At 27.4% G+C, this 23,983-nt stretch overlaps 1 protein-coding gene across 1 annotated transcript; it reads left to right on the forward strand.

Annotated features, from left to right (window-relative positions):
• The first annotated feature begins 17,645 nt into the window (after positions 1-17,645).
• Positions 17,646-23,528, forward strand: LOC145829230 (zinc metalloproteinase nas-15-like). The gene is made up of 12 exons (XM_082936971.1): positions 17,646-17,881; positions 18,613-18,765; positions 19,175-19,333; positions 19,925-20,085; positions 20,418-20,556; positions 20,705-20,840; positions 21,081-21,163; positions 21,418-21,517; positions 21,668-21,871; positions 21,990-22,202; positions 22,395-22,622; positions 23,265-23,528. The coding sequence occupies exons 1-12, from the start codon at positions 17,815-17,817 to the stop codon at positions 23,434-23,436; spliced, it is 1,815 nt and encodes a 604-aa protein (XP_082793097.1). The 5' UTR covers positions 17,646-17,814; the 3' UTR covers positions 23,437-23,528.
• The last annotated feature ends 455 nt before the right edge of the window (positions 23,529-23,983 follow it).

The raw sequence follows: 23,983 nt of genomic DNA on the forward strand, positions 1-23,983 counted from the left end.
TTTTATCAAAACTTTAAAAATTCTAAGTTATTAACTTTGACTAAAATTATTGTAACTTCGGTTAAGTAATCATTATTACCAAACTACTATTATTAAAAGAAATGTTTAGATCAACTTAATTAAAAAGTAAATAGGACATTAAATTACTTATACCGTACTTAATTACTAAAAGTAATGTACAATTTACAAAAAAGTGTTAAAATAAACTTCGAATGATATATAACTTTTAATTTGTTATGATAAATTATTTTAATATTGACCATTAAGCTATTTTTAGAAGCATATGGTCTGAAGCTTTAAAAATGTTTACTATACAGTCATTTTGTTATTTAAACTCTTACCCAACATATGAAAAGACTTTACCAGATTGAAACACAATTTATCGCAACAAAATAAATACAGTTAGTACTATAAATAGTAAATATCATTGTCTTTATTAGTTTTTGCGATATTTATTACGTGTAAATAAAGTACTTTATTATTCAGTTTAAACTGGTGTTTTATAAATTGCAGTTAAAGTAGTTTTATCTCTAAATATTCATGCAATGTATTCTTAAAGAATTTTTTTTTACTTTGGGAATCTATTGCAGATGATACCTTTTTTTGAGTGCTTAGCTTGTAATTCGAATTTATTAAAACTTTCTATGAGTATTAGCTGAAGTTTGAAACTATTAAAAATTGTTTTAATTAGGCTCAGTATGGCTTTTTGGTAAGTTTGCTAAAAAGATATAACTAAGTGTGCCTAAAATATTTTATACAAGCTGTTTTAAATAATAACATCTTTATAGCTAAATAACTGCAGAAAAAAAACAGCTTGCCAAAAAAAATAGAAGAACTGATAGCAAACTATTAGAAAATCAATTTAAACGATTATATTTCTTTTAGATTTAGTTTTTTGTTATTAAACAAGTTTCATTTACAATCTTGTTTTTATTTAAGACTTTTAGCTTAAGTTAAACTTTCATACGTGTGATTGTATTTATAAAAAATCTATCAAATAGCATTAGTACATATATATAGCATTAATATATATTTCAAAGCTTGTTTTAAGCTTCCTGTAGATATCAACTATCTAAATTTTTAAACTGCATTTTGATGGTTACGTCATAATAAGTTTGGGGCAATTTCATCAAATTGACAAAAACTTTCACACTAAATGCAAACTCTTTGTAAAGATTGTATCTATCTACATTTACAACTTAATATAAGTATTAGTTACTTTGTATAAAGTTAAGCAGCTGCTTAACTTCAAATTGAATTTTTTGAAAGTCTTTTGAAAGGTAAAACTATTTTCATTTATCTAGCTTCAGCTTTAAAACTAAAATATTTTTCGTCTTGTCACATACTTCTGTCTTCAATTAAAAAGTATGTCTTTTACATTTAATACTCATAAGCAAGCTACTCAAAGCTTTTGTATAAACTTCAGTTGCAAATACGTTCTACAGTCTGCATATAACTACTAAATAGTAAGAAGTCCTAGTGTATTTAATTCTCAAAAAACTGTTACAAATATAGAGTCAAGAGAAAACTTTAATACAACTCAGTTTCTAATTATAAAGTAGTAAACACTCCCTGTAAGATAATAGGTAATTATTTCATTTTTAAAGTACTATTTGTTTGAATTTATGACTTGTTTTCTTTTATATTTTCTTCAGACGATTTGAGTCAGTAAAAGTAGGAATAAATGAATCTTAGTACTAACCTGTGTTGGTATGAGAGACTTTTTAGTTGTTTTAAAGTAATATTTTGCTTTATTATTCACACAAAAATATTTGCATATAGTTAAATAGCAAATGATGTACACAAATTTAAGCTTTGCTTACTATAGTTATACATTTTTTCTTACTCAATAAGCAGTTTACAATTTATATTCCTAACTGAAAGCAAATACACTAACACAAATTCGAATTTTTTTAACCTAGTTTTCTCTAAGTTCTTAAAACATATGATTTTAATAATTTAGACTGCACGTTTTACTAAAACTTGATAATCTTAATTTTGAACTGTAAAAGCAGTTAATACCTAGTATGTGTACTTTTTGCTTTAAAGGTTGCAATCAAAGTTCTCGACTTAAAAAGGAGAATGATTCAATGATAAATTTTTAAAATTTTATTACAATACAATGTTTCACTCGTTTAAAAAAACGAGATCTTCTAGTATGTGCTTAATTGAATTAAAATGATTAACTAAAGGTATAACAGTTTTTATACATAAGCTAGTTTTAAACATCCTACTGAAACAAGTTATGTCAAAATATGAGCCCCAACGGATTATTACGTCATACATAGTTTAGCAAATTCGACACTCAGTTAAAATTTTTCTTATTTACTTTAAAATTTTTAATCACTTGTAAGTTGCTTTTTCTCTCTATCATTTATATTATCAAAACTATACTATAGTATATATGATATACATCAAAGTAAACGTTATTTTATTGAGTATTATTGATAAGCTTGATATTATACAAACTCTGTTGTTGCTAACATGGATCATCAATGAATTTTCAATCACTACAAGCTATGAGCACAATTTTTTAATGATTCTCAAGTCTAAAGTTTCACTAAGGAGTAAATTTTTTATAACTTATTTTTAAATAAAATGCCATTAAAGATGGTCCACTCTAGTTTTCTATACATTGAGGTGTTATTTGAATGTTATATTTACTTTTTGTCATCAAAATAATCGGTTGTTTCCAATCTTTTGATTTGAAGCAGAAAACTAATGCAGCATTACTTTAGAATAATTTTTTTTCGCTTGTCTAAAATTTGGAAACAGCTTACTTTAAGTATTCAAATTTATGTTACATTACAAAATTATACACTTCTGTTTGAAATGACAGTACAAGCTTTTTATGAGGTTTAATTGAATAAGATCATTTTATCTTGTCTTGTTATTCATGTTTCTTACAAAAACACTACAATTTCTAAAGCTGATATAAAACGCTCGATAGTAGAACTGTTTTTATGCATTGTTTAATTTCAGATATAAGTGCGTGCATTAAAGGTCAAAGCTAATAATTTTTTTGAATAACAATAAAATATATGTCTGGTAAGTTTTTGTAACTAGTCAATACACGACGAACTTAGTTTTTGATGAAATATAAGCACAGGTTGGTTTATTTTAATGGGAATCCTTTGGTAAGTTTATTGTCAGCACAAGTAAAAATGTTTGGAAATTAGTTATCAAGAACTTTTCAATATTATCACTTGCTCTTAAGTTTAGGAATGTATTCTACTGTCTGTATAAAAATAATATTTATAACTTTAGAGAGACATTAATAACTTCCTATTGTGTTCTACTAAATGTTTACTTATAGAAAATAACAAATAACTAAAGGATTTTTAGTGTTATGACAACTGTATTTTAATAAAACTTTATTTATGACTTTTATCTGATCAATTGGTTTGAAACAGTGAGTCTTGTCTAAAAATATAAATACTTTGAGTTTTTATTGTCTTTTATTATTTTTCTGTCAGCTATAGCTTCTATTTAAAAGATGCACAATCTATTACACAAGCTTTTATTTACTTAACCGAGGTACATATTTAAACAAGAATTGAATAAACATTTTTATAACCTTTTAAGCATACAAGCGAAGAAGATTTAAACTATTCTTCATATTCTATCTAATTGAAAATTATATTCAAACTTTGTCAAGTACATTTCTTCAAGCTACATGACTTAACCGAACTGATTTTTATAATTCTCAAATCTGAAGTTTGAGCAAAATGGTTGACAAGTTTTGTTCATACATACATCATGCTCTTAGTTGTAAACGTTTATCTATTTAGATAAAAATTAAACTTCAGTTTCTAAATACTTCTTTGAAAGTTTTTTGTAATCTCTTGTTTTGCCATTGAGGAGGTTATTGATCAGGTGTCTTTATATTTAGCAATTATTTTTATATAATTAAAAATAAGGTTACAACAAAAGCGTTTACTTAAGCTAGTTGGACAACATCTGTAAACAATAAAACTGAACAATGGAAAGAGAACAATTAGAACAAAAAATAGTTTTGAAGTTTTTAAACTTTACAACACGTAAAACCCTCCTTGTTTTTTCAATACTTTTTAGCACAAATGCTAAGTAGTTGAACTTTTATTTTCGTTTTAATTTATGAAATGTTTCTTGAGGTAACATTTTTTATAACATTGATTTTGTTACAAGTCTTTCGATCATTAAATAAAACAATAACTTATAACTTCCAAATAAAATTTTGATAAATATGTAGGTTTTGAGAGTTAAGAATTGAACCATGCATGTATCAATATTAGCTTTTAGTAAGAGAACACTATTTTGTATAATCTCAATTAAGATTGTCTTATTTTGTCTTGTTACTAATGTTTCTTACAAAATTAAAACAACTCGTTTTGGAATTTAAACATTTCCAATCAGTGTTATAACAAGCTGTTTAAAATTTTTTGTTTGTTATTATATTTCATATCTTAAAACTGAAACACAGGTGTCATGCCGCCTAAAGCTTACAATGGTGCCTGGTCAAAGCTTGTGTTGTAAACAGTTTTTGTGAAATTAACTCAAGGTACTTTAGTCTAGTTTCGACCCCGAAGACTTTTTGCAGTAATGGGTGTCTGTGGCTCAGTACTGCTAATGAATATTTCCTATATATATTTATATACCACTTGCAACTAAGAATATGAAATTTAGATTACTCATTTTCTTTTTTAATTTATCAAACGTTTTCAAAAATATACTAAATTTCTTTATTAAGTGCTAAATGAATTTGAAATTTGTTCAGAATGGAAAGCATGCAGGTAGTCTGCCTTTTTTAGATTAGAATCGTACAGCTTTTGATAATTTGACAAATAAAAAATTGTTAAGACCTTTGACAGAAAACATTTTCAATGCAACACAAAAATATTTAGCAAGAGATCTTTCGTTTATTAATTATCATTTTCATAAAATTTTGTACAATGTCATAAGTGTGTACAACTAAAGTAGGTGTATTGAGCTGTTTTTAGTCCGTTCAACAGTGGTCCGTCGCAAAGATTGTGTCGTTGTCTCTCCAACGTAGGAGGTGCCCTGATCTGCAGAGCAGGTGTATCTATAAATGACATTCGCGTCAAGTATTTCCTAGCATTTTATGTCTTGTATTGCAAAAAAAAATCTCAAAAACAACTTATTTGGTAAACAAAGAGGTTAGCAGGGGTTCCCAACCAGGGGTGCGAGGCAGCATTCCAGGGGGTGCGAGATGGCTTTTCATTTTTGTTTGATAAATAAGGAGATTTTCAGTCTCTGATAAAGTTAAAAAGTACATTTCGTTATAAAAATAAGTTGGCGCTAATTTTCTGAATAAATTAATTTCTTTATTAAGTCATATAGCAAGAGCGCTTTTCTAGAAGTAAATTTATTTTACTAATTTTATCTAATAGCTGTTAGTTTAGAATTAACATTTCAGTAAAGTTTTCTTAGAGATTTACACCTGTGAATTTTAATCATCTACTCTTTAAAAATTTTAATTTTTTACTGGCCATTAATTGTTTAAAATAGTATATGAGCTAGCATCTATTTTAATTGAAATACTTAGATAAAAATTAGTACCTTCAGCAGTTTTTTTTATTAGCTGCTTAGAACAGGTTCTGTTAAGTCTACTACATATATAAAGTAATCTTTAATTAATCTTAGTTGTGCAGAAAGTGGTGCTTAAAGATTTAACATTAGTAAGTTGTAAAGTTCACAGCAATTACTGTATGTCATACCATTTAAGAAAACTTGTTTTTAGCTTTAGTGTAACCAATTTTTATAGATCAGTAAAAGTATTTAATGCATCAACTTTATTTCTATTCATTCTTTTTTTGAACTTAAACGGTTTACCTTTTTCAATGTACTTTTTTCTATTTATGTTGTAAGCATACAAACTTTTTTTGTATTTACTTTTATACATATCTTTTTACATGATTAGTAAGTGAATTTTTCTTAGAATACATTTTATTAAATAAATATTCAATCATGTCAAAGATAAGGAAGTGGAATGATAGTTATGTTCAGTTTGGTTTTACTTGCACTGAAATTGTTGAAGGCCTGCAAAAACCGCAATGCATGTTATGTAACATTGTATTTTCGAACTCAAATTTGAAGCCATCTAAGTTGCAAGAACATTTTAACAAACGGAGCAGATATTTTAGGTCATGATTTTAAGCCATTGAAATGTAAAAGGATCGGCTATGAATCACGAGGAGCACTTTCAGAGTTCGGTTTTGTATCTGCTGGCAAACCTCTTTTATTGGCTTCTTACCATGTGGCGTATAACATAGCTAAATCCAAAAAGCCTCATTGCTGAAGAGTTGATAAAGCCATGTGTGTTACAAATGACAGAAGATGTTCTGGGAAAAGAAGCTTTAAAAAAGCTTGAGTTAGTGCCGCTATCTTATTATATTATTCAAAATCGAATTAAAGTTTTAAGTTCGGATGTCTTGGATTAAGTCATTGCTGAAATCAAAGCTAGTTCTTTAAAAATATAGTACATTATCATAAAAACTAAAATACAAACTATTAATTAATGAAATCGATGATTTTATAATCAAATTGTTAATAAATAATTAAAGCATATAAGGTTAGGGGTGCGAGATCAAATTAAGAGACTTTAGGGGTGCAGGGCATCAAAAAGGTTGGGAACCACTGGGTTAGAGAATACCTCAGCGTAGTTTGTAACCGACAATTAAACTCGAATAACTTTAGTTTGCATTCTGTTTCGTATTAGTTTAGTAGCAAATGCTCACTTTTTAGGTTCGAAAAACTTCCTTTCAACAAATTATTAAATACAAAGCAACATCTGCGTTTTCAAACTATAATTAAGGTACCTTTTCATTTTTAATATTAAGATAAAGTAGTAAATACGAGACGTCCTCTTGGATGCTTAAATTTGATAGGTACAATCTTTACACTGATGTCGACCGTCTTTGATTGTCAGCATATTGTTTATTTTCGCACTTGCAGCATTTTGCATTGGAGGAACTGTCTTAGCGTTTATCTTGTAACATAATGATTTAATTGGCTGTGCTCTAAAATATTTTTGATGTTGTTTTTTCATCCTGTTTCGCAACAACTCCTTGTTCTCCCTTTGTAAGTTTTTTTTTTCAAGTATGATTTTCGTAAATCAGAAAAAAACTTTTTTATCAAAATAAGAAATTATGCCATTTTCTTTATAGAACGCATAACTTGCTGTATATTCAAAACTTAAATCCTCTGTGACAAAATATATCGACTGGTTGATTTTCAACGAAAATTTAAGTTAAGCAACGACTGTTGTTGGCTTTGATCCCCCTTTGTGGACTGTACGATGCTCTCTGACACGAAATATTCTTTTTGATTTGTTGTACTTCAGTCATTACGAAATTATAGTCTTTTATAGCAAAATTGTTATAACTATCTAGCGCCCACTGGTGGTAAATAAAAAAACATTAGTTTTGTTAAAGTTAAATAGAGCTGTGATATTTTTGGGTGGGTGTCACTTTTGCACGAGCGTCACTTTTGCACGAGCGTCACTTTTGCACGAGGGGACACTTTTGCACGAGGGTCACTTTTGCACGAAGGGTCACTTTTGCACGAGGGGACACTTTTGCACGGCGACTCTTTTGCACGAGCGTCACTTTAGCACGAGGGGACACTTTTGCACGGCGTCACTTTTGCACGCAGGGTCACTTTTGCACGAGGGGACACTTTTGCACGGCGACTTTTTTGCACGAGCGTCACTTTTGCACGAGGGGACACTTTTGTACGGCGTCACTTTTGCACGGAGGGTCACTTTTGCACGAGGTGACACTTTTGCACGGCTTCACTTTTGCACGAGGAGACACTTTTGCACGGCGACATTTTTTCACGATGACAATTTTTTACGGCAGCATTGTTGCACAACGTTACGTTTTTACAATGAAATTTTCGCACAGCGACATTTTGGCATGATGACTTTTTCGCACGAAAAATAAATTTTGCATGCAGGCCGATTAAAAGTTTTTTAGCTACTACCAAGTCTGTAACATAAAAAGAAACTGAAACTAAAATTTTATAATATACCTATATTAAAGGCAAAAAATGAAAGATCTAAAATCTTAAAAAGTATAAGTTAATGTTAAAAACAAACTAACGAAATAATAAAACAAAATTATTTATAAAAGATTCATACCAGGGACAATAAAGTTAAATCATTTAGAAACTAGGATAAAAAATACTTTAAGTGTAAGTAAGTTGTTCTAGCTTATTTTGAATTTTAATATATTAATTAACAACTATGCCTTTTTATATATTTTACTATACGGTTACAAGTTTATTGTTCATATGATGAACCTAGGCATCAAAACCTAGACCGCTTAAACTGGAAGACACATTAAGAAAAAATAAAATAACACATATAGTATATTTTTTATAACAAAATAAAAAAATTATTATATAAAATTTAAAGGTTAACATAAAAAGCAAAATTTTAACCACAAACTTATATTTATTTACGCTTTGATGTAGAACGATCATCATCAAGTATTTAAATGCATTGACTAACAACAAAAATAAAAACCTAACGCTCCAAAGACATTAACGTTAGGCTCTAATTGGCTTATTTCATGATCATTGAATGCTGGTGTAAGCATCTCTTGATACTTTTGATGAACATAAGTTCAAAATTCCAAGTGTTACTCTCTCATTGGCTTATAATGATCATGCAACATTATGGTAATGAAATAATCTAAGTTTAAACCATGAAAAATGCGCTATTTTATTGATTTTTTGATCTCACGCTAAATTAAAACACAAAAATAATCATCAGGTAAAATATGAAATACCTTTACACTTTATAAACTAACAAATCTTTTTTTAAATTCAACAATTGTTTGAAATAAAAATAAATTTAAAATATTTTTTTGACAGCTATATAATGCTAATTATAACATCAAGAGAAAATAAGTAAAAATAATACTCAAAACTCGTGTTTTAAGCCTTACTAAATTAAGTTTATCTTTCTGTTTAAAAAGTAACAAAATTCAGATTGTTTTTATTTAATGTATTCAAAATTGATTTTGTTTAGAACTAAAAATGTGTATTTAACTAGTTTATTTAAATTAAGCTAATAAATATAAATTAATGAATTGTGGTACGTTATTATATTTTTCTACGTAAAACTTAAAAAAAAACTTTAAATTAAAATTTCATTAAAAAACTACCACATTTTAGTTATTTACAACAACTTGCGTTTAAAAGCGAGTATTATCTACGTTAAAAAAAAAATAAAAAATAAAAAAAATTGTAACCGTCATCAATTACGATGTTGGTAGGTTGGTTGAGCTGCTCTTAAATAAGATAACAAGAAACGGTTATTTAAAGTATTACAGACGTTCAGATGGAACGCAGGCTTTATTTGATATAGTAGTACTTACCAAAAAAATAATAATATAAAAACTAGTTATTAGTGCACGTGATTTTATATACAACATTAATAAAAACATCGTGAAATAAGTGAAAGAAAAGAAATTAAAACCAATGACTTCTGATAAGAGCCCAGTAGGCACATATACTAACTACTAAACATTTTGTTGAAATGTACAGAAAGTAGACTGGACGATCAAGTATTCTATCCACATTCTATCAATAAAACCCTTCTCGATTGTTCATCATACGATTCGCAATCCTATCGTCAACACGTCGTTTTGTGCGTTCTCTCCCCCGGTAGTAATACGCCGACTCGCGTCTCTCCCGTCACTAATCCGCCGACTCGCGTCTCTCCCGTCACTAATCCGCCGACTCGCGTCTGCAAGCTAAGTTTTAAACTCTTTCTCTCAAATTTTCTTCACGCTTCTTTTTCTCATTTTCTATTCTCAATACTAGTTTTGACGTCACTGAAAACATTGAAATTCTTTAACTTTAACTCTTCTGAAATAAAACGAAACATAAAATGTAATGATTGGTTCGTTACAAAATGTCGCTGTGCAAAAGTGTCACCTCGTGCAAAAGTGACCCTCCGTGCAAAAGAGTTGCCGTGCAAAAGTGTCCCCTCGTGCAAAAGTGACCCTCCGTGCAAAAGTGACGCCGTGCAAAAGTGTCCCCTCGTGCAAAAGTGACGCTCGTGCAAAAGAGTCGCCGTGCAAAAATGTCCCCTCGTGCAAAAGTGACCCTGCGTGCAAAAGTGACGCCGTGCAAAAGTGTCCCCTCGTGCTAAAGTGACGCTCGTGCAAAAGAGTCGCCGTGCAAAAGTGTCCCCTCGTGCAAAAGTGACCCTTCGTGCAAAAGTGACCCTCGTGCAAAAGTGTCCCCTCGTGCAAAAGTGTCTTCGTGCAAAAGTGACGCTCGTGCAAAAGTGACCCGTTCCCGATATTTTTATTCCCTCACTGAAATTTACTAACAGAAATGGAAAAGTACACTTGAACTTATTTATCATTAAAGAATTTAAAATTCTTGTACTTCTTAGTTTATTACTTGGAATAAACTTTTATTTTAAATTTAGCAAAAACTGCTTTTTTTTGTTGTACGACAGTACATATTTTAAATCATCACTCAGCGGTAATATTTAATTACAAACTTTTTGGTTCATTTGTAAGACATGCTACATAGTTTTTGACTTTTATAACTTTTCTGCACTGATTTTCAAAATGCAATGTAAACTCTTCTAAATGTAACTTGGTTCTTTTAAAATAACTTTAGAGCAAAGTCGTTTTTTTAAATGTTGAAATAATATTTATGCTAAAATTTATATTCTAAAAGCCGTTAGACTCTAACGGCTTTTAGAAATATTCATGACTCCATGTTTCTACAAGTTTTACCCCGAATTCACAAAGCTTATCCAAGAAATTTTATTATTGAAGTGGTGAGTACTTTTTTGCGATAATTAAATTATAGCAAAGTATAATACAAACGGATTTCTTTATGCCTTTTTAATACTCATTTCAATTAGTTGAGTTATTACTACAACAAACGAACATACAAGCTAAATTTTTAAAAACTACTTTACCTATTGCTTTTCAATAATTTTCTAGGTCTTTGTATGAATCTATTAAACAAATCTCATAACTAATCTTTAGCATATAGGATTTGACCAACTATATTAACAAGTTTGAAAACTAGTTAGCTTTTGGACCTTAAAGAAATATTTATTTTTACTTAACTACTTTAAATGATGAACTTACATTCTATGTATTTCAGTTTATCAAGCAGTTGTTTCTGTGAAACTAGTAAAACGTTTCTAAATAAAAGTATTGACAAGGTCAACCGTTTATAGCTTTTTAATAGTGTTGAACTGTCTATTTTTAGATTTAAGTGGTTATTTAAAAAGCATAAAACTGTTGTAAAGCAAAAACTTATTCATTACTTATACACGTAGACAAAATCTTTAAAATAAATATTAAATAAGTAAACATAATTTCAAACTACTTATTATCAAGTTTAGCTAGAATTTAAACTAATAGAAATGCAAAAATTAAAGCAAATTCAACAACTGTACGTTTTTATTTCGCACAGTCCGAACGCGATAAACGCACACGGAACATCATTTAAATGAGAATTCCAGCGAATGATACAGCAGTTTTCATAAGATCCATATTTCTGCGCATACTCGTTGTTAGGTTCTCCTTCACTCCAAACGTACAAGTCACCCTCTTTATTTATGTACTTTTCCCCGTTTATTTTTCTCCACACACCCTCTGTACCCCTGTCGTTGATACCGATGTGTTATAGAGAAGTTAATAAATTCCGGATAGAACTGTGTAGAAAATTGGTAAGTTGTTTGAATTAAGATTAAGTGATTATACTCTATTATTTAAATTTCAGAGAATAAAAGATTTCATAATTTATTTTATACTTGTTTATTGAACCGGTATATAAATAAGTTTATAGTTTAGTAAAAAATAAATCATTTGAAAAAATCGTATTTAAAAACCAACTTACTCATGGTAAGCTTTTCCTTCCTCTCCCAAATTGACGCTTATCAAGTGTCCTCCCATATCAACACATTGAGACTCTGCGTTATCCCAAGTTCCAGGGTTTGTTGTCACTCTGAATATGTAGCCTGCTGTAAAAAAAAAGCTGTTTAACCAACTGTTACAATTAAACTTAATAATAAAGATTTGTTTGTTACAAAACATTTTAAAACTTCTCTTATATTACTAGTGTTTTTATATAGTTTGTGCTTCAATTGTAATTAGTTTCAAGTAAACCTCCAAATTTTTCATCCAGATCGGTGTGAGCAGTTTCAAGTTTATCACAGGTAATTTGATCAAATGCAACTAAATTGGCCTTTGTTGTAAGCAAGAAAAACAAACTGGTTAACAATAAGTAAAACATTACTATACAATAAAATACTTTTATCTAAAAGCTTGTTGGGTATTTTGTATTTAGAACAACTACCTTTCAATTATTTGCAAAATTTGACATGCTTAACAGTTAATCTGTTCACTAGGATAAGTTTAAAACTAAGTCTAGTAAACTGATTAAAAAAAAGTTTTTAACTCTTTTTTAATTTTTTTTAAATATGTTTTAAAAAAATATAAAAGTTTATTAGTTTTAACTCAGGATATATACCTTAACTTTATTAGTATGTGAAAAAAACACCTGTTCTTTATTTTAAGAAACCGTGTTATGTAACAACTACTGTTATTTAAGTTACATAATTTTTAAAATATACTTGGTTATATAAATATTTGTTATCTAAGATTAAGCACGCATCACTTAAATTAAAAGTTATAGGGAAATTTAAAACTAATAGTTTAATACATAACATCCTTTAATAAATATGTTTTTATTTAATCTGGATTTTTCAAAGTTATAACTTTATTTTAGTCGAAACATAATAATTTATTCATTAGTGTGTTAACATATGAAGTGTTATTGAACCAAAAGTTTATAGATATAGAATTTTTACAGTTTACTATATTTATTTCTCTATACAAAACAAAATTTAAACAAAAACAAATAGAAGACAGCATTTAAAAATTCTAAAAGTTTCGTTTTAACAAAGCTAACTTTTTTATATCAGAACTAATAGGTAAAAAATATATAAATTTAAAATATGTTAAACTATTGTAGACTTAGTTGTTAATAAAAAATTACAAGTCTCTACTTTACAAAAAAAGATAAATAAACTTTTTATTAAAAATTGTACAAATTGTATTGTGTATTTATGTACTGTGAATTAAAAAGAATTTTTTAGACTATCTACAGAATTTAAAAAAATTTGAATGCATTTGTAAATTGAAAAAATATTGGTAAATACAGTTGGAAAAATTGCTAATTAGATAGTTTTGGGTGTTTTTGAAAAAGTTTAATAAAACATTCTTTGCTGTGCATTTAACTTGTTAAAAAACTTCAAATGCTTTGTTTAATAAATTTTGTTTGTCTTTAATAATATGTAAATAGTATTGGTGCCTAGAATATATTTTTATTAATAAAATACATGGAAAAACAGTAGTAACAATAAAACTTGAAGTTTAAACAATCGTATTTGCTTATTTCAAGTTTCAGTTTTGAGTTTGTCTTAAATTTACTTAAAAACACTTTCTAAAAGCTGAAACTCATAGAAGCAAAACTGCACAGAAACTATTTGTATCTATTTAGTTTAACAACTAGTTTTACAATTGGTGCCTAATACATAATTTTATTAACAAAATTAATAAAGCTCAAACATATTTTTATTATTAAAAACGTTTCAAAGTAAAGTTGTGTGTTTAACTTGTGTACTTAATCTTTTTATTAATTAATAACTTTGTACTGTAACTGAACCTTAAATTTAGTATTTTAAGCTCTTTCTTGACGTCATTTTTTCATAATTATTTTTTATCAGATAGAAGTTTTTAAGGCTTGTAGATAAAGGTTTTAAAAATTGAAACATTTTGTGAATCCTTAAGTATATATTTGGACCTTTTAGGCAAGCGAAGTAATTCAAGCGCTTTAAAAATAAAGATACTTTGGCTAAGTGATTTGAAAACGTATACTAAAGTATTGTTACTAAAAACCTTATCAAATAAAAAGAGCTCTCTTTTTTAATAACGTTACTTTAGTTTAAATTAAAAAAAAAAGTTATCTATTTATTAACCTATATTTTGGTTAAAAAAACATTAAAGTATAATAAATACTATTGACTTAATAAAGTACAATAGAACAGTTTAAAACTACAACAAATTATTAAATTTCTACCAGTTTGTAATCTAGCAAGTATATTTGAACTTCTGCAAATTGCAAACTCGTGTTGGAAATTCCCGTATATTCTGCCAACTTGTTCAGTGATTTTCAAGGAATAGAACTGGTTGCTGCTAAGATGAAGCAATAAGCTGAACATCAACCAAAGCAGTTGATGCAGTGAACATGTGAAGTAGAAAATTCTTGAGAAACATCGTCAGAATGAAGCCGTTCTTGCAAAATCAATAGTTCGACGATTGCACTCAAACAACATTCAATTCAATTGGGAGAGTGCAGAGATGAAGGTGGAATTTTTTAGTATTTAAAGTTACATACAGTTTTTTAGTTTTGTTCATTTAAAAAATAATTCTGAGCTTTTTTATTAAATTAATATACTTGTATTATTATTTATACTATTAATATTACTTAGAACTTATAAAAACTAAGCCCTTTCTATCTATCATTGTGAAAAATAAATAATTTAATAGTTTGATGTAACCTTTTTTTTACTTAAATAGAATCACAAATAAAACACATAGTAGTATAAAGCATTACATAACTATTACAATCTTAGGTTTTAACTAGTTTGATATATTTCATTAAATACAAATACAGTTTTTTTTTGCCAAAAACTGTTATAGTGTTATACTAAAACGAGCTACAATACTAGCCAAGTTTAACTTTCATTAATCAACAAAAAAACGCTTTTAGTGTAATATAAAAATTCTAATAAGTTACTTTATAAGTAAAACAAATTTATGATATTTTATAGTCTAAGGAAAAATAATTTTAAAACATTACCATTTAACAAACTTAACCTTTTATACTATTTATTTCCTTGTAAAGGTACTGAACTACTGTCTATTTAATTTTTAAAACTAAATTAAGCTTTGTTATGATAACAAAAAGATTTTTTTAAACTAGTACTTTGTAATTAATAATATAAAAAAATTATTTTAAAGCGTTAATTTCTTTTTAATTATTGATATTTTATTGTTTATATAATTTATAAGTAAATAAATAAAAATTACTGTACTTTCAACAATTTGATTCACCTTAAAACATAATGAAATTAAGAAATGGTTTTTATAATACAATTTTAACTAACAAAATGTTCTACAGTTCTAAACTTTTAAAAGTATATTTATAAGCTTAGTTTACCTTTTTTTTTGTTTTTTAGTTTTTTTTAATCTGTAATAGAAAAGTACAAATAGACAAAATTTGGTAATTGTAATAAAACATGTAAATTTTGTTTCTGATATTAGAGAAATTTTGTTGTTTACGCTTGATGTGTTAGTCATTCAATTTTGTTGAACATATTTATAAGCTTGTTGTTGTGAACAAATTTCAGACAATTCGCAGACCTTTTTCAATTCTTAAAAAAAATTGAATTAAAATCTAGTTTTTATAGAAAAAAAACTGATTAGTCTAAAAATAGTTTAACAAGTACTCTAGTTTGATAAGTAAACTGCGTTATAAAACATTTGTTGTAAGAACAGTTATATAAAACTTACTAAACTTTTAAAAAACACTATTTTAAATAATAACTTAGTATGTTAATTTAAAAAATATACCTTATAAATGTCCTTCACAAATGTCATATATTTACATTGCAATTTTATATATAAAGAATTTTATGCTTTTAAATAAAAGATAGATGGTTTGAAAAAAAAGCAGCAAAAAAATGCACCAAAAGGTGTTTTGAAGTATTAAGCAAATCTACTTTTTGTCTACAACATTTATTTCTAGATTTAAAAGTGATTAATTGCAAATGTTTGTACTTAATATCTATCGACCGAAATGATATGTTTTCAATCAAACACTGTATAAAATTTTTGTTTAAGATTTAATTTCATTGTGTCGTTGAGAAGTACTAATTTATTTATTTTATTCTAATTAATAACTTTTTATGAGTCACTACTAGTTTGGTTACATTTTTAATATGTGAAACGGAATCATTAGTAAAAATAAGTTTAAGAAAAAAAAGTAAACGAACAGTTAAAACTTTTTATAAAACAATAATTGCGATAAAACTTTAAAGTATTAAGTTTTCTTTCATTGTAAAAGTTTTTGTAATATTTTTCAGTTGATTAGTTGTTTAAAACTCATATAAGTTATTAACAATTTCAAATATTGAGATTAAGTTTTTTATTTTAAATGATTTTAATCATTAGTTAGAAAACAGTAATTTTTACAAGATATATACAAAAATGTGACATTTCTTAAACAATTCGAGTTCACAAATCAAAAACTTACCTATTAAGCTTTACTAAATTTTAAAAACGAATGTTTATGAAGTTTATTTTGGAGCTAACTATAATAATGAGATCAAGTAGATAAATACTAAATAAATCTTAAATTGTAAATAAAATTAGTTTACTAAGACACATTAAACTAATTATATTGCTATTCTTAAAAATTTACTTACTTAAAATATATCTAACGTAAAATAAAAAATCTACAGATGTATTTATTTCAAGCTAAAATTTAGATACATATAAAAATTTGTAATATAATTAAACCAAAATAATGCAAAACTTTTACTTACTGTTTCATGTAATTTCCTAATGGTTTAAATTGGTTTCGCGATTTCAAGTTTCTCCTATTTAAAAAAACGTTCAACTCTCAATAGGAATTTAAAGTCTCATTGTGCTGTTATGCAGTCTTTTCACACTAGTATTATTAGTAACTAATTAATTAAGTATAAATATTGGTTATTATTGAATAATTAAGTATTAATGGTAATAGATTCTTATATATTTTTAAGAATAAGCTTTTTCTTACATTAATATAAAGTTTCAGTTTAATTGTACGGTAATTTTTAAAACAACTAGCATAAAAAACACAAAACATCAAGCTGAAACAAATAATTTGCAAAAAAAATAAAGTTGATACTTTTTCAATATACTTTTGTATCTATTATACTTTTTAAGAACATTACTAGCTAATTGAAAGCGTTTCTCAAATTAAAAAATTAGATCAACTTAGTCTAACCAGTTATAAATTTTTTATTGTGTACAGAATAAAAATATCAAAATGTGTTAAGTTATAATAATATAACTCTTAAATAAAATATTTTAAAAGGCTGTACAGACTTATTTTTTTTAATTTCCGCAAAAAGTTAAACTGGTAAGTTCGAAATGTAGTACGTACATGTTTTTAATTTTTAATTTTTTTTTTGATATATTAAACGTTTAAAAGTTGTAGGTAGTACTTTGTAAAAAATATTGACTTTAAAATAACAACTTTTTAAAATATTATTTCAAAACTACGTCAGAGTATTCCTTACAGCTTCTGGCAGCGTTTACTATTTTTACACCAGTACTGCCTACTACAAAGAAAAAAAAACACAATTAAACGAAGCTTTAATAAAAAAAGTTTAATACTTGCTACTCAAAACATAATACTCATTATATCGGTATTTCCTTTTATCTATAAATACTGTAATACAAATTTTCTAAAGTATTGTTAATTTTTTTAAATAAGTTAAGCTAACTGTGTTAAGTTATTTGTCATATGTTTTATATAGATTTAGAGAGTAAATTTCTCACAGATATTATTTTTATAAGAGTTATTCCTAGCTTAGTAATTAAACTCATCGTATCGGTTTTTAAAGAAAAATAAATATTTTAGTCTTTTTTCTGCGTTATTTTAGTATAAGAACAGAAAGGCAATCTATTTACAACTAGCGTGAAAGAACATTTCATGTGGTTTTTGAATAAAATAGTTGTGGTGTTAATCCATTTCTCTTCTCTAAATGGATTACAAACAGGTTTGTTTACTATAGCTAGTTACATAAATTTAAACACTTAAAGTTTCTTTAAAATCTATGAAGCAGTAAATATAAATATACAGTTTATAGTATCTATGGATTATTAAGCATCAAGAAAAGTATCTTATTTTTTGTTTATAATCAATTTATTATGTAGAATATAAAAGTAATTATTAAAACGAAACCATGTAACTAATAAACTACAGTTTAAGATTGTTTTCATTTTTTAGTAATAAGATATAAGTCTGTATTTTAATTTAATTAAAAAATTAAGTATCAAACAGTTGCCGAAATAAACTTAATTCAATTTCAACAATAAAAAAAGCTTTCTTAAATTTTTCAAGAAAAAAGTAATTGAAATTTAAACCTAATAAAAATGTTAGAAAGTTAGTAAGCAACTTACTTTTAGCTATATTTTTTAGTAAATTAAATCTTAATTTGTTTTTAAAATAACAAAAATACATATAACACTTTAAAGTAAATTGTTTCAAATAAATTGAAAATTAATACAAAAGAGTTAAACAAAAAACAAAACTTTAATGTAAAGGTACACTGTAGTTTTACAAGTTTTGTAGCTCTTATTAAATATAAATAAAAAACAAATAGTCGTAATTAAAATCAATTTTGTTTAACACCAACTACTTAACATGATACTTTTTTACAAGATATAACTATAAAACTTCATAAATTGCTAAAGATGCAATAAAAGTTTAAATTAACATTATTTTCAGAAAATCGAAGCAATCAAAATAAAGCAAACGTACAATGCGCAAGTTTAAATTGCAACAGAATTTGTCCGCTAGGTTATGCAAAAGATTCAGACGATTGTGAAACGTGTCATTGCCTGAAATCCGGAATCTACCAAGGAGATATTTTGATTTCCGGTCAGATTTTGATAATCAGAACTTTAAATTTAAACTTGCAAGTTTATGTTGCAGTTGTTTATGGCAGTTGTCGGCAAATCGTTGCATTTTGTTTTTAAATTAGAAAAACTTTTGTAAAACCTTAACCTTGATTTTTATGCAATTATAGTTTAAGAACATGTTGTTATCTTGACAGTGAGACAACTAAAGAAATGTTAACTAAAGTTTGCCTTTTAAACAAAATGTTTTTTTTTGTACAATACTTTTACAAAACTGTAGCGTAGTGTGGATTTTTTTTAAACTGTTTTCAACCAAAAGAAATTATATGATGAAGTTTAAACAAGTCTATTTAAAAAAATTTCTCTTTTGAAGTTCAAATTATAACACCTGTTTTGTATTTGTTTTAACATATTTTTGAAAATATTTATAGAAAGCCTTTACGATGAAGTTATGAGCAAATACGAAGTACACAGTTCAAATAAGGAAGGTTCTCGTAGCAAGAGGGCGGCAAGGTACGGCAGCTACCGAGAGTGGCCTAAAAAGGGCAACAATGAAAATGTGATTATCCCGTACATCATTAAAGATATATGTTAGTAACTTTAAAATGTCTAAGAATTTAACAGTTAGTAAACTTAACAACTTTTAAATACTTATACTACTATAAATTTAAGTACAATTGTTTTTTATCTTTAATGTATTAATTTTGTATCACAGTGTATAAAAATATCAGTAAACAAATCCTTTAAACTTTATAAAGAAAATATAATTATATATTAGTTTCTTTGATTGTAGTTGAAAATTTTAGTTTTGAATTCAAACTAACAGGCTGCGGAATTTATAACTACCTAATAATCTTAATCATTTCCTATACTAGCCCTGATATACTGTTCAATGTATTAACTTAATTTTAATAAATTATATTTTCTAGATACTTCTTTATAATAAGCTTTTACTTATTTGTCTTTCTAAATCATACTTTTTTGAAATATTAACATTATACATGTTAAAATAAAGTTTAAAGTACTTGATTTTGTTGAAATTTATTCAAGCATGTTTCATCCGTTTTATTCACAACCAAATTACGAAACGCTAATAGATAAAGCATAAACTTTCATAAAACTAATTGATATTACTGTATATTGTTGCATGTGCACTATGTGACAGCAATAACAACTCTCAGCTGCTGCGAATCGAAAGAAGCTGCTGAGTGCTTTTGCCGCCATCAAAGATCGAACTTGCGTCAGGTTCGTGCCGCGGAGTTCACAGGAAGATCACGTGATATTCAACGGAAACACGGACAAGTGCAACTCGTACGTCGGCAGAATCGGAGGCGGGCAGACTGTGAGTTTTGGCTGAAAAATGGAAGATAGGGTGTTGCACAAAAAATATATAGATGTTGTATTGGTTATGCGTCAAAAAAAAACACGAAGTCATTTATGTACAGTTTTACTTTTTCACGGAAGATCAAAAGTAAAGCCATTCAAAAGTGACCCTTTAAGCAAATGCGGCTTCTTTCAAAAATGACTTCGTGCAACTTTGACCCGTTACCAATGTATAAATTCGTGTTATAAACAGTTTTTATCGTTTTTATCATAATAAAATTTAAATGTATATTTTCAACGCATTCAAACCGTGTGCACTTTTTCACAAATTCATAATAAAACTATCACCAGGTTAACTTGGCAAGCGCTTGTTTTCCCGAAACCTACATAATGTACCATGAAATAATGCACGCGCTCAGCTTTCATCACGAGCAGAGCAGGCCGGATAGAGACAAACATGTCACAATCTATTGGGACAGGGTGGAACCAGGTTGTGATGCTTGAACTGAAAAAAACGTTTAAAAAATAAACATGTTAATTTTCAACTTGTTATGTGATGTAACGACAAATTTTACGTCAAACTTTCGTTAGTTCTTAGACACATAAGAAGTTCTCAAAACATTTTTCACAACTTTTAGGTCTCGAGCATTACTTCGACAAATTGAAGGAACGCAGTTGGGAGTCTTATGGATCCCCGTACGATCTGAAATCAGTCATGCACTACGGTTCGGCGATGGGAAGTAAAGTTTACAACAAGCCTGCAATGACTGACAAGTTTGAATTTTGTTACAAGTTTTGTTAGTCTTCCCCTCATATATAACCTTTTGTACAACTAAAACAAGGTTTCAAAATTGCCCCTGAAGGGCAGTATCGCCCATTTTGGGGAAAACCTGAGTTACAAAGACTGTGACATGTCAAATAGATTGAAGTTGTTAACTATTTCGGTAAAAGTATTATAAAACACTTATTTAAAACTGTTTCTTAAATTTCATTACATTTAGTTTGTAAACATAGGAAAGGTAATTGGATTTACACCCAACAGAAATTTTTATCGAAAGAAGACTTATTTCAAATAAACAAGAAATACGATTGTCCCAGTTAGTCAGTTTTGATTTTTAAAACTATAAAAGTTTTTATACTAGCAGAATACTTATTATATATTTATTACTAGCAGAAAGTTATTTTAGTTAGCATCAAAAATTAAGGTTTCATTGTTATTTATTTAGGAGAAATAAAATAAAATTCAAACATACTAAATATTTTAAAAAAGTGTGTTTTTTATCTTTTTTTATATAATTCCTAAAGCAGCTTCAAGCAATATTGGTAAGTTAAATTAAAAATAATATAACAGAACACTATCTAGACAAGATAAACGATAAATACGAAGAACCTAAATTATTAAACAAATTAGAACGTACGCTTGTTCCTTGTGGTGACGAAAAATCATATGCGTAAGTTCTCAATGTATTTTGTTTGTATAATTATCTAAATAAAACCTTAGTTTAATTTTTAATGATGTAAATAAATACTTAATTTTTGCTATTGTAAGTAGCTTTTTTTAAGTAAAAGCCAAAAAAAATAATCAACATTCTCTTTTTTAGACTTTGTCATCGCTACCGCATGCAAGGAAGGTGCAATAAAGAAAGCTTTAAAAGTTTCATGAGAAGGTATTGCAACAGAACTTGCGCTTTCTGCACAAAATCAGTTTGGGTGACAAAACCTGCAACCACTACAACAGTTGAAACTACAACTGACAGCAGCAATGGTTTCACCTGGATCCCCTGTGGCGATACCAAACACCACTCGTAAGTTTTGTTTTATTTTAAAGTAAAATACAAAATATTGCTCAGTGTTTGCTGTAGACATAAAATAAAGTGTCAATTCGAAAACATTTAAGATTAAAATAAAGTTTTTTGTTATTAGATTTTGCCAGAAATGGAAGCAACTCGGAAGATGCAACGAAGAAAAGTACAAAAGTTTTATGGCGACAAGTTGCAACAAAACTTGTGGTATTTGCACCGGTCCTACTAGGGTCCGCATCACAACAACCACTGAGGCTCCTAACACGACTACTATGACAACTACTCAAAATAATGGGTACACAATTGTTCCTTGTGAAGATGCAAAACATCCTTCGTTAGTTTGTTTTATTTATATGTTTTGTATAATAAACGCCATATAAAATGAACTTAAAGGTAAAAACTTTAATATTTTAGGAATGTTATTGGTAGTCATGCTTAATTTTCAAACAATAAAGATTTATTTTTTTGCAATTGAGGAGTAGTTAATTTCCTTGGGAACTTAGTTTTAGGTTGTAAACAAATTTAGATTCTGTCGAAAATGGAAAGGACTTGGTAGGTGTACGGAAGAAAAATACAAAACATTCATGAAAACAAATTGTAACAAAACTTGCAAAATATGTACGGGTCCAACTTGGGTCAAAATAACAACTAGTTTAGCCAAAACCACCACAATGGCAACGACAACTACCCCAGCAGTAACCACGAAAAAAATTGGCTTCAAAACAGTTATTTGCAAAGACAATAAACACCCTTCGTTAGTAAATATGTATTCAATTTTGTTTATTTGGAATTATACCTTAATAAAGTTTTCGGCAGCCTGTTATAAGTCGCGGTCAATTTTTTTTGAAAAAAATGCTCGCGGACCGCACTCTATAGAAAACTTTCCTGAGGATCGAATTTGTTTAAAATTACTATGTAAAAAATGCAAAAATAGTAGTGTAAACATCAGATTTGATAAAATAAGCAATGATATAGAACTAGTAATTATACATTATCAATCTAAAAGCATATTGTAAGTATTTACCAAGAAAAACTATTCTTAAATCTTTTTTTTAAGTGTATTTTTAGATGAAAAGTAAATCTTGGGTCGCAGATTTTTGCTTTGCAGGCCTCAGTTTGCCGAACCCTATTTTAATATGTCAAACTGTTGTTTTTTACTCCTAAGTTTATTTCTTAGACCACTGTTAAAAAATAAATATTGTTTAAAAAGCAACAAAAAAAGCGCTTAAATTATTTGGTCTAAAGACCTGGTGTACGAAAGAACCTTTCGGTTATCGAATCGTACACCACTGGATACAGTTTAACGTCATTTTCAAGGACATATCAGCATTTTTGAACTTTATACTGTTTAATATAATCTAGTTAAGCTTTTGTTAATTAAATAAAAAACTTTAAGGTTTTGCCTCAAGTGGAAAGAAAAGGGAAGGTGTAGTGAAACAAAGTACTTGGACTTTATGAACACAAACTGCGTTAAAACTTGTAAAGCTTGCACTGATGGTCTTGTTACAGTTGAGCTTACACCAGCTAGAACGACAACAACGTCGCTACCAAACAAAGATAGAAGATAAGACATGCGTGTGTTACAAGAGTTTTAATGTGTATTGATCTGGTGTCTTAATAAAATAATAAGTTAATGATTAACTGTGCTGCGTATGTAATTTTAAAAGGTTTTTTATAATAGCTAAAACAAGTCTCAGACATCTAATATCGAGGTTTAAAAACAAAGCTATAATTGTAAATTAAACACAAAGAAAAGTTTATAAAAAACAAATTTTTCAGAACATAATCAATAAATGGACTTAATATTCCTTATCAGAGACTCTCAAATTTTTTTTTTTTAAGTTGTTCTTAAGACCATAAAATTTAAATTTAATTAATGAGGCAGGATAGCTAAGTCATATTAAAGTTTTAAAATGTTTTTATTCAGTTTAGAAATAGTTGCTGGATAATTGCAGCCATGCTTTTTAGTTTACAACGTAAACGATAATGTGTTGAATTCTTTAAATTACAATAGAAAATTAAAAGTAAATTAAAAAGTATTTATTTATAGTAGTAGAGGGATGTAATTAAAAGGCAGCCTATAATTACTTTAATAAATAATTTAAAATGTTTTAA

The sequence above is a fragment of the Thalia democratica genome, chromosome 2 (assembly GCF_965202585.1).
Source record: "Thalia democratica chromosome 2, ktThaDemo2.hap1.1, whole genome shotgun sequence".
NCBI lineage: Eukaryota > Metazoa > Chordata > Thaliacea > Salpida > Salpidae > Thalia > Thalia democratica.

Bases quoted from the DNA above. Each gene is read 5' to 3' on its own strand.
- LOC145829230 (XM_082936971.1), top strand. From the start codon at position 17,815: ATGTGGTTTTTGAATAAAATAGTTGTGGTGTTAATCCATTTCTCTTCT. The intron at 18,766-19,174 runs GTCAGATTTTGA...AAATATTTATAG, and splicing joins AGGAGATATTTTGATTTCCG to AAAGCCTTTACGATGAAGTT. The intron at 21,518-21,667 runs GTAAGTTCTCAA...TCTCTTTTTTAG, and splicing joins GGTGACGAAAAATCATATGC to ACTTTGTCATCGCTACCGCA.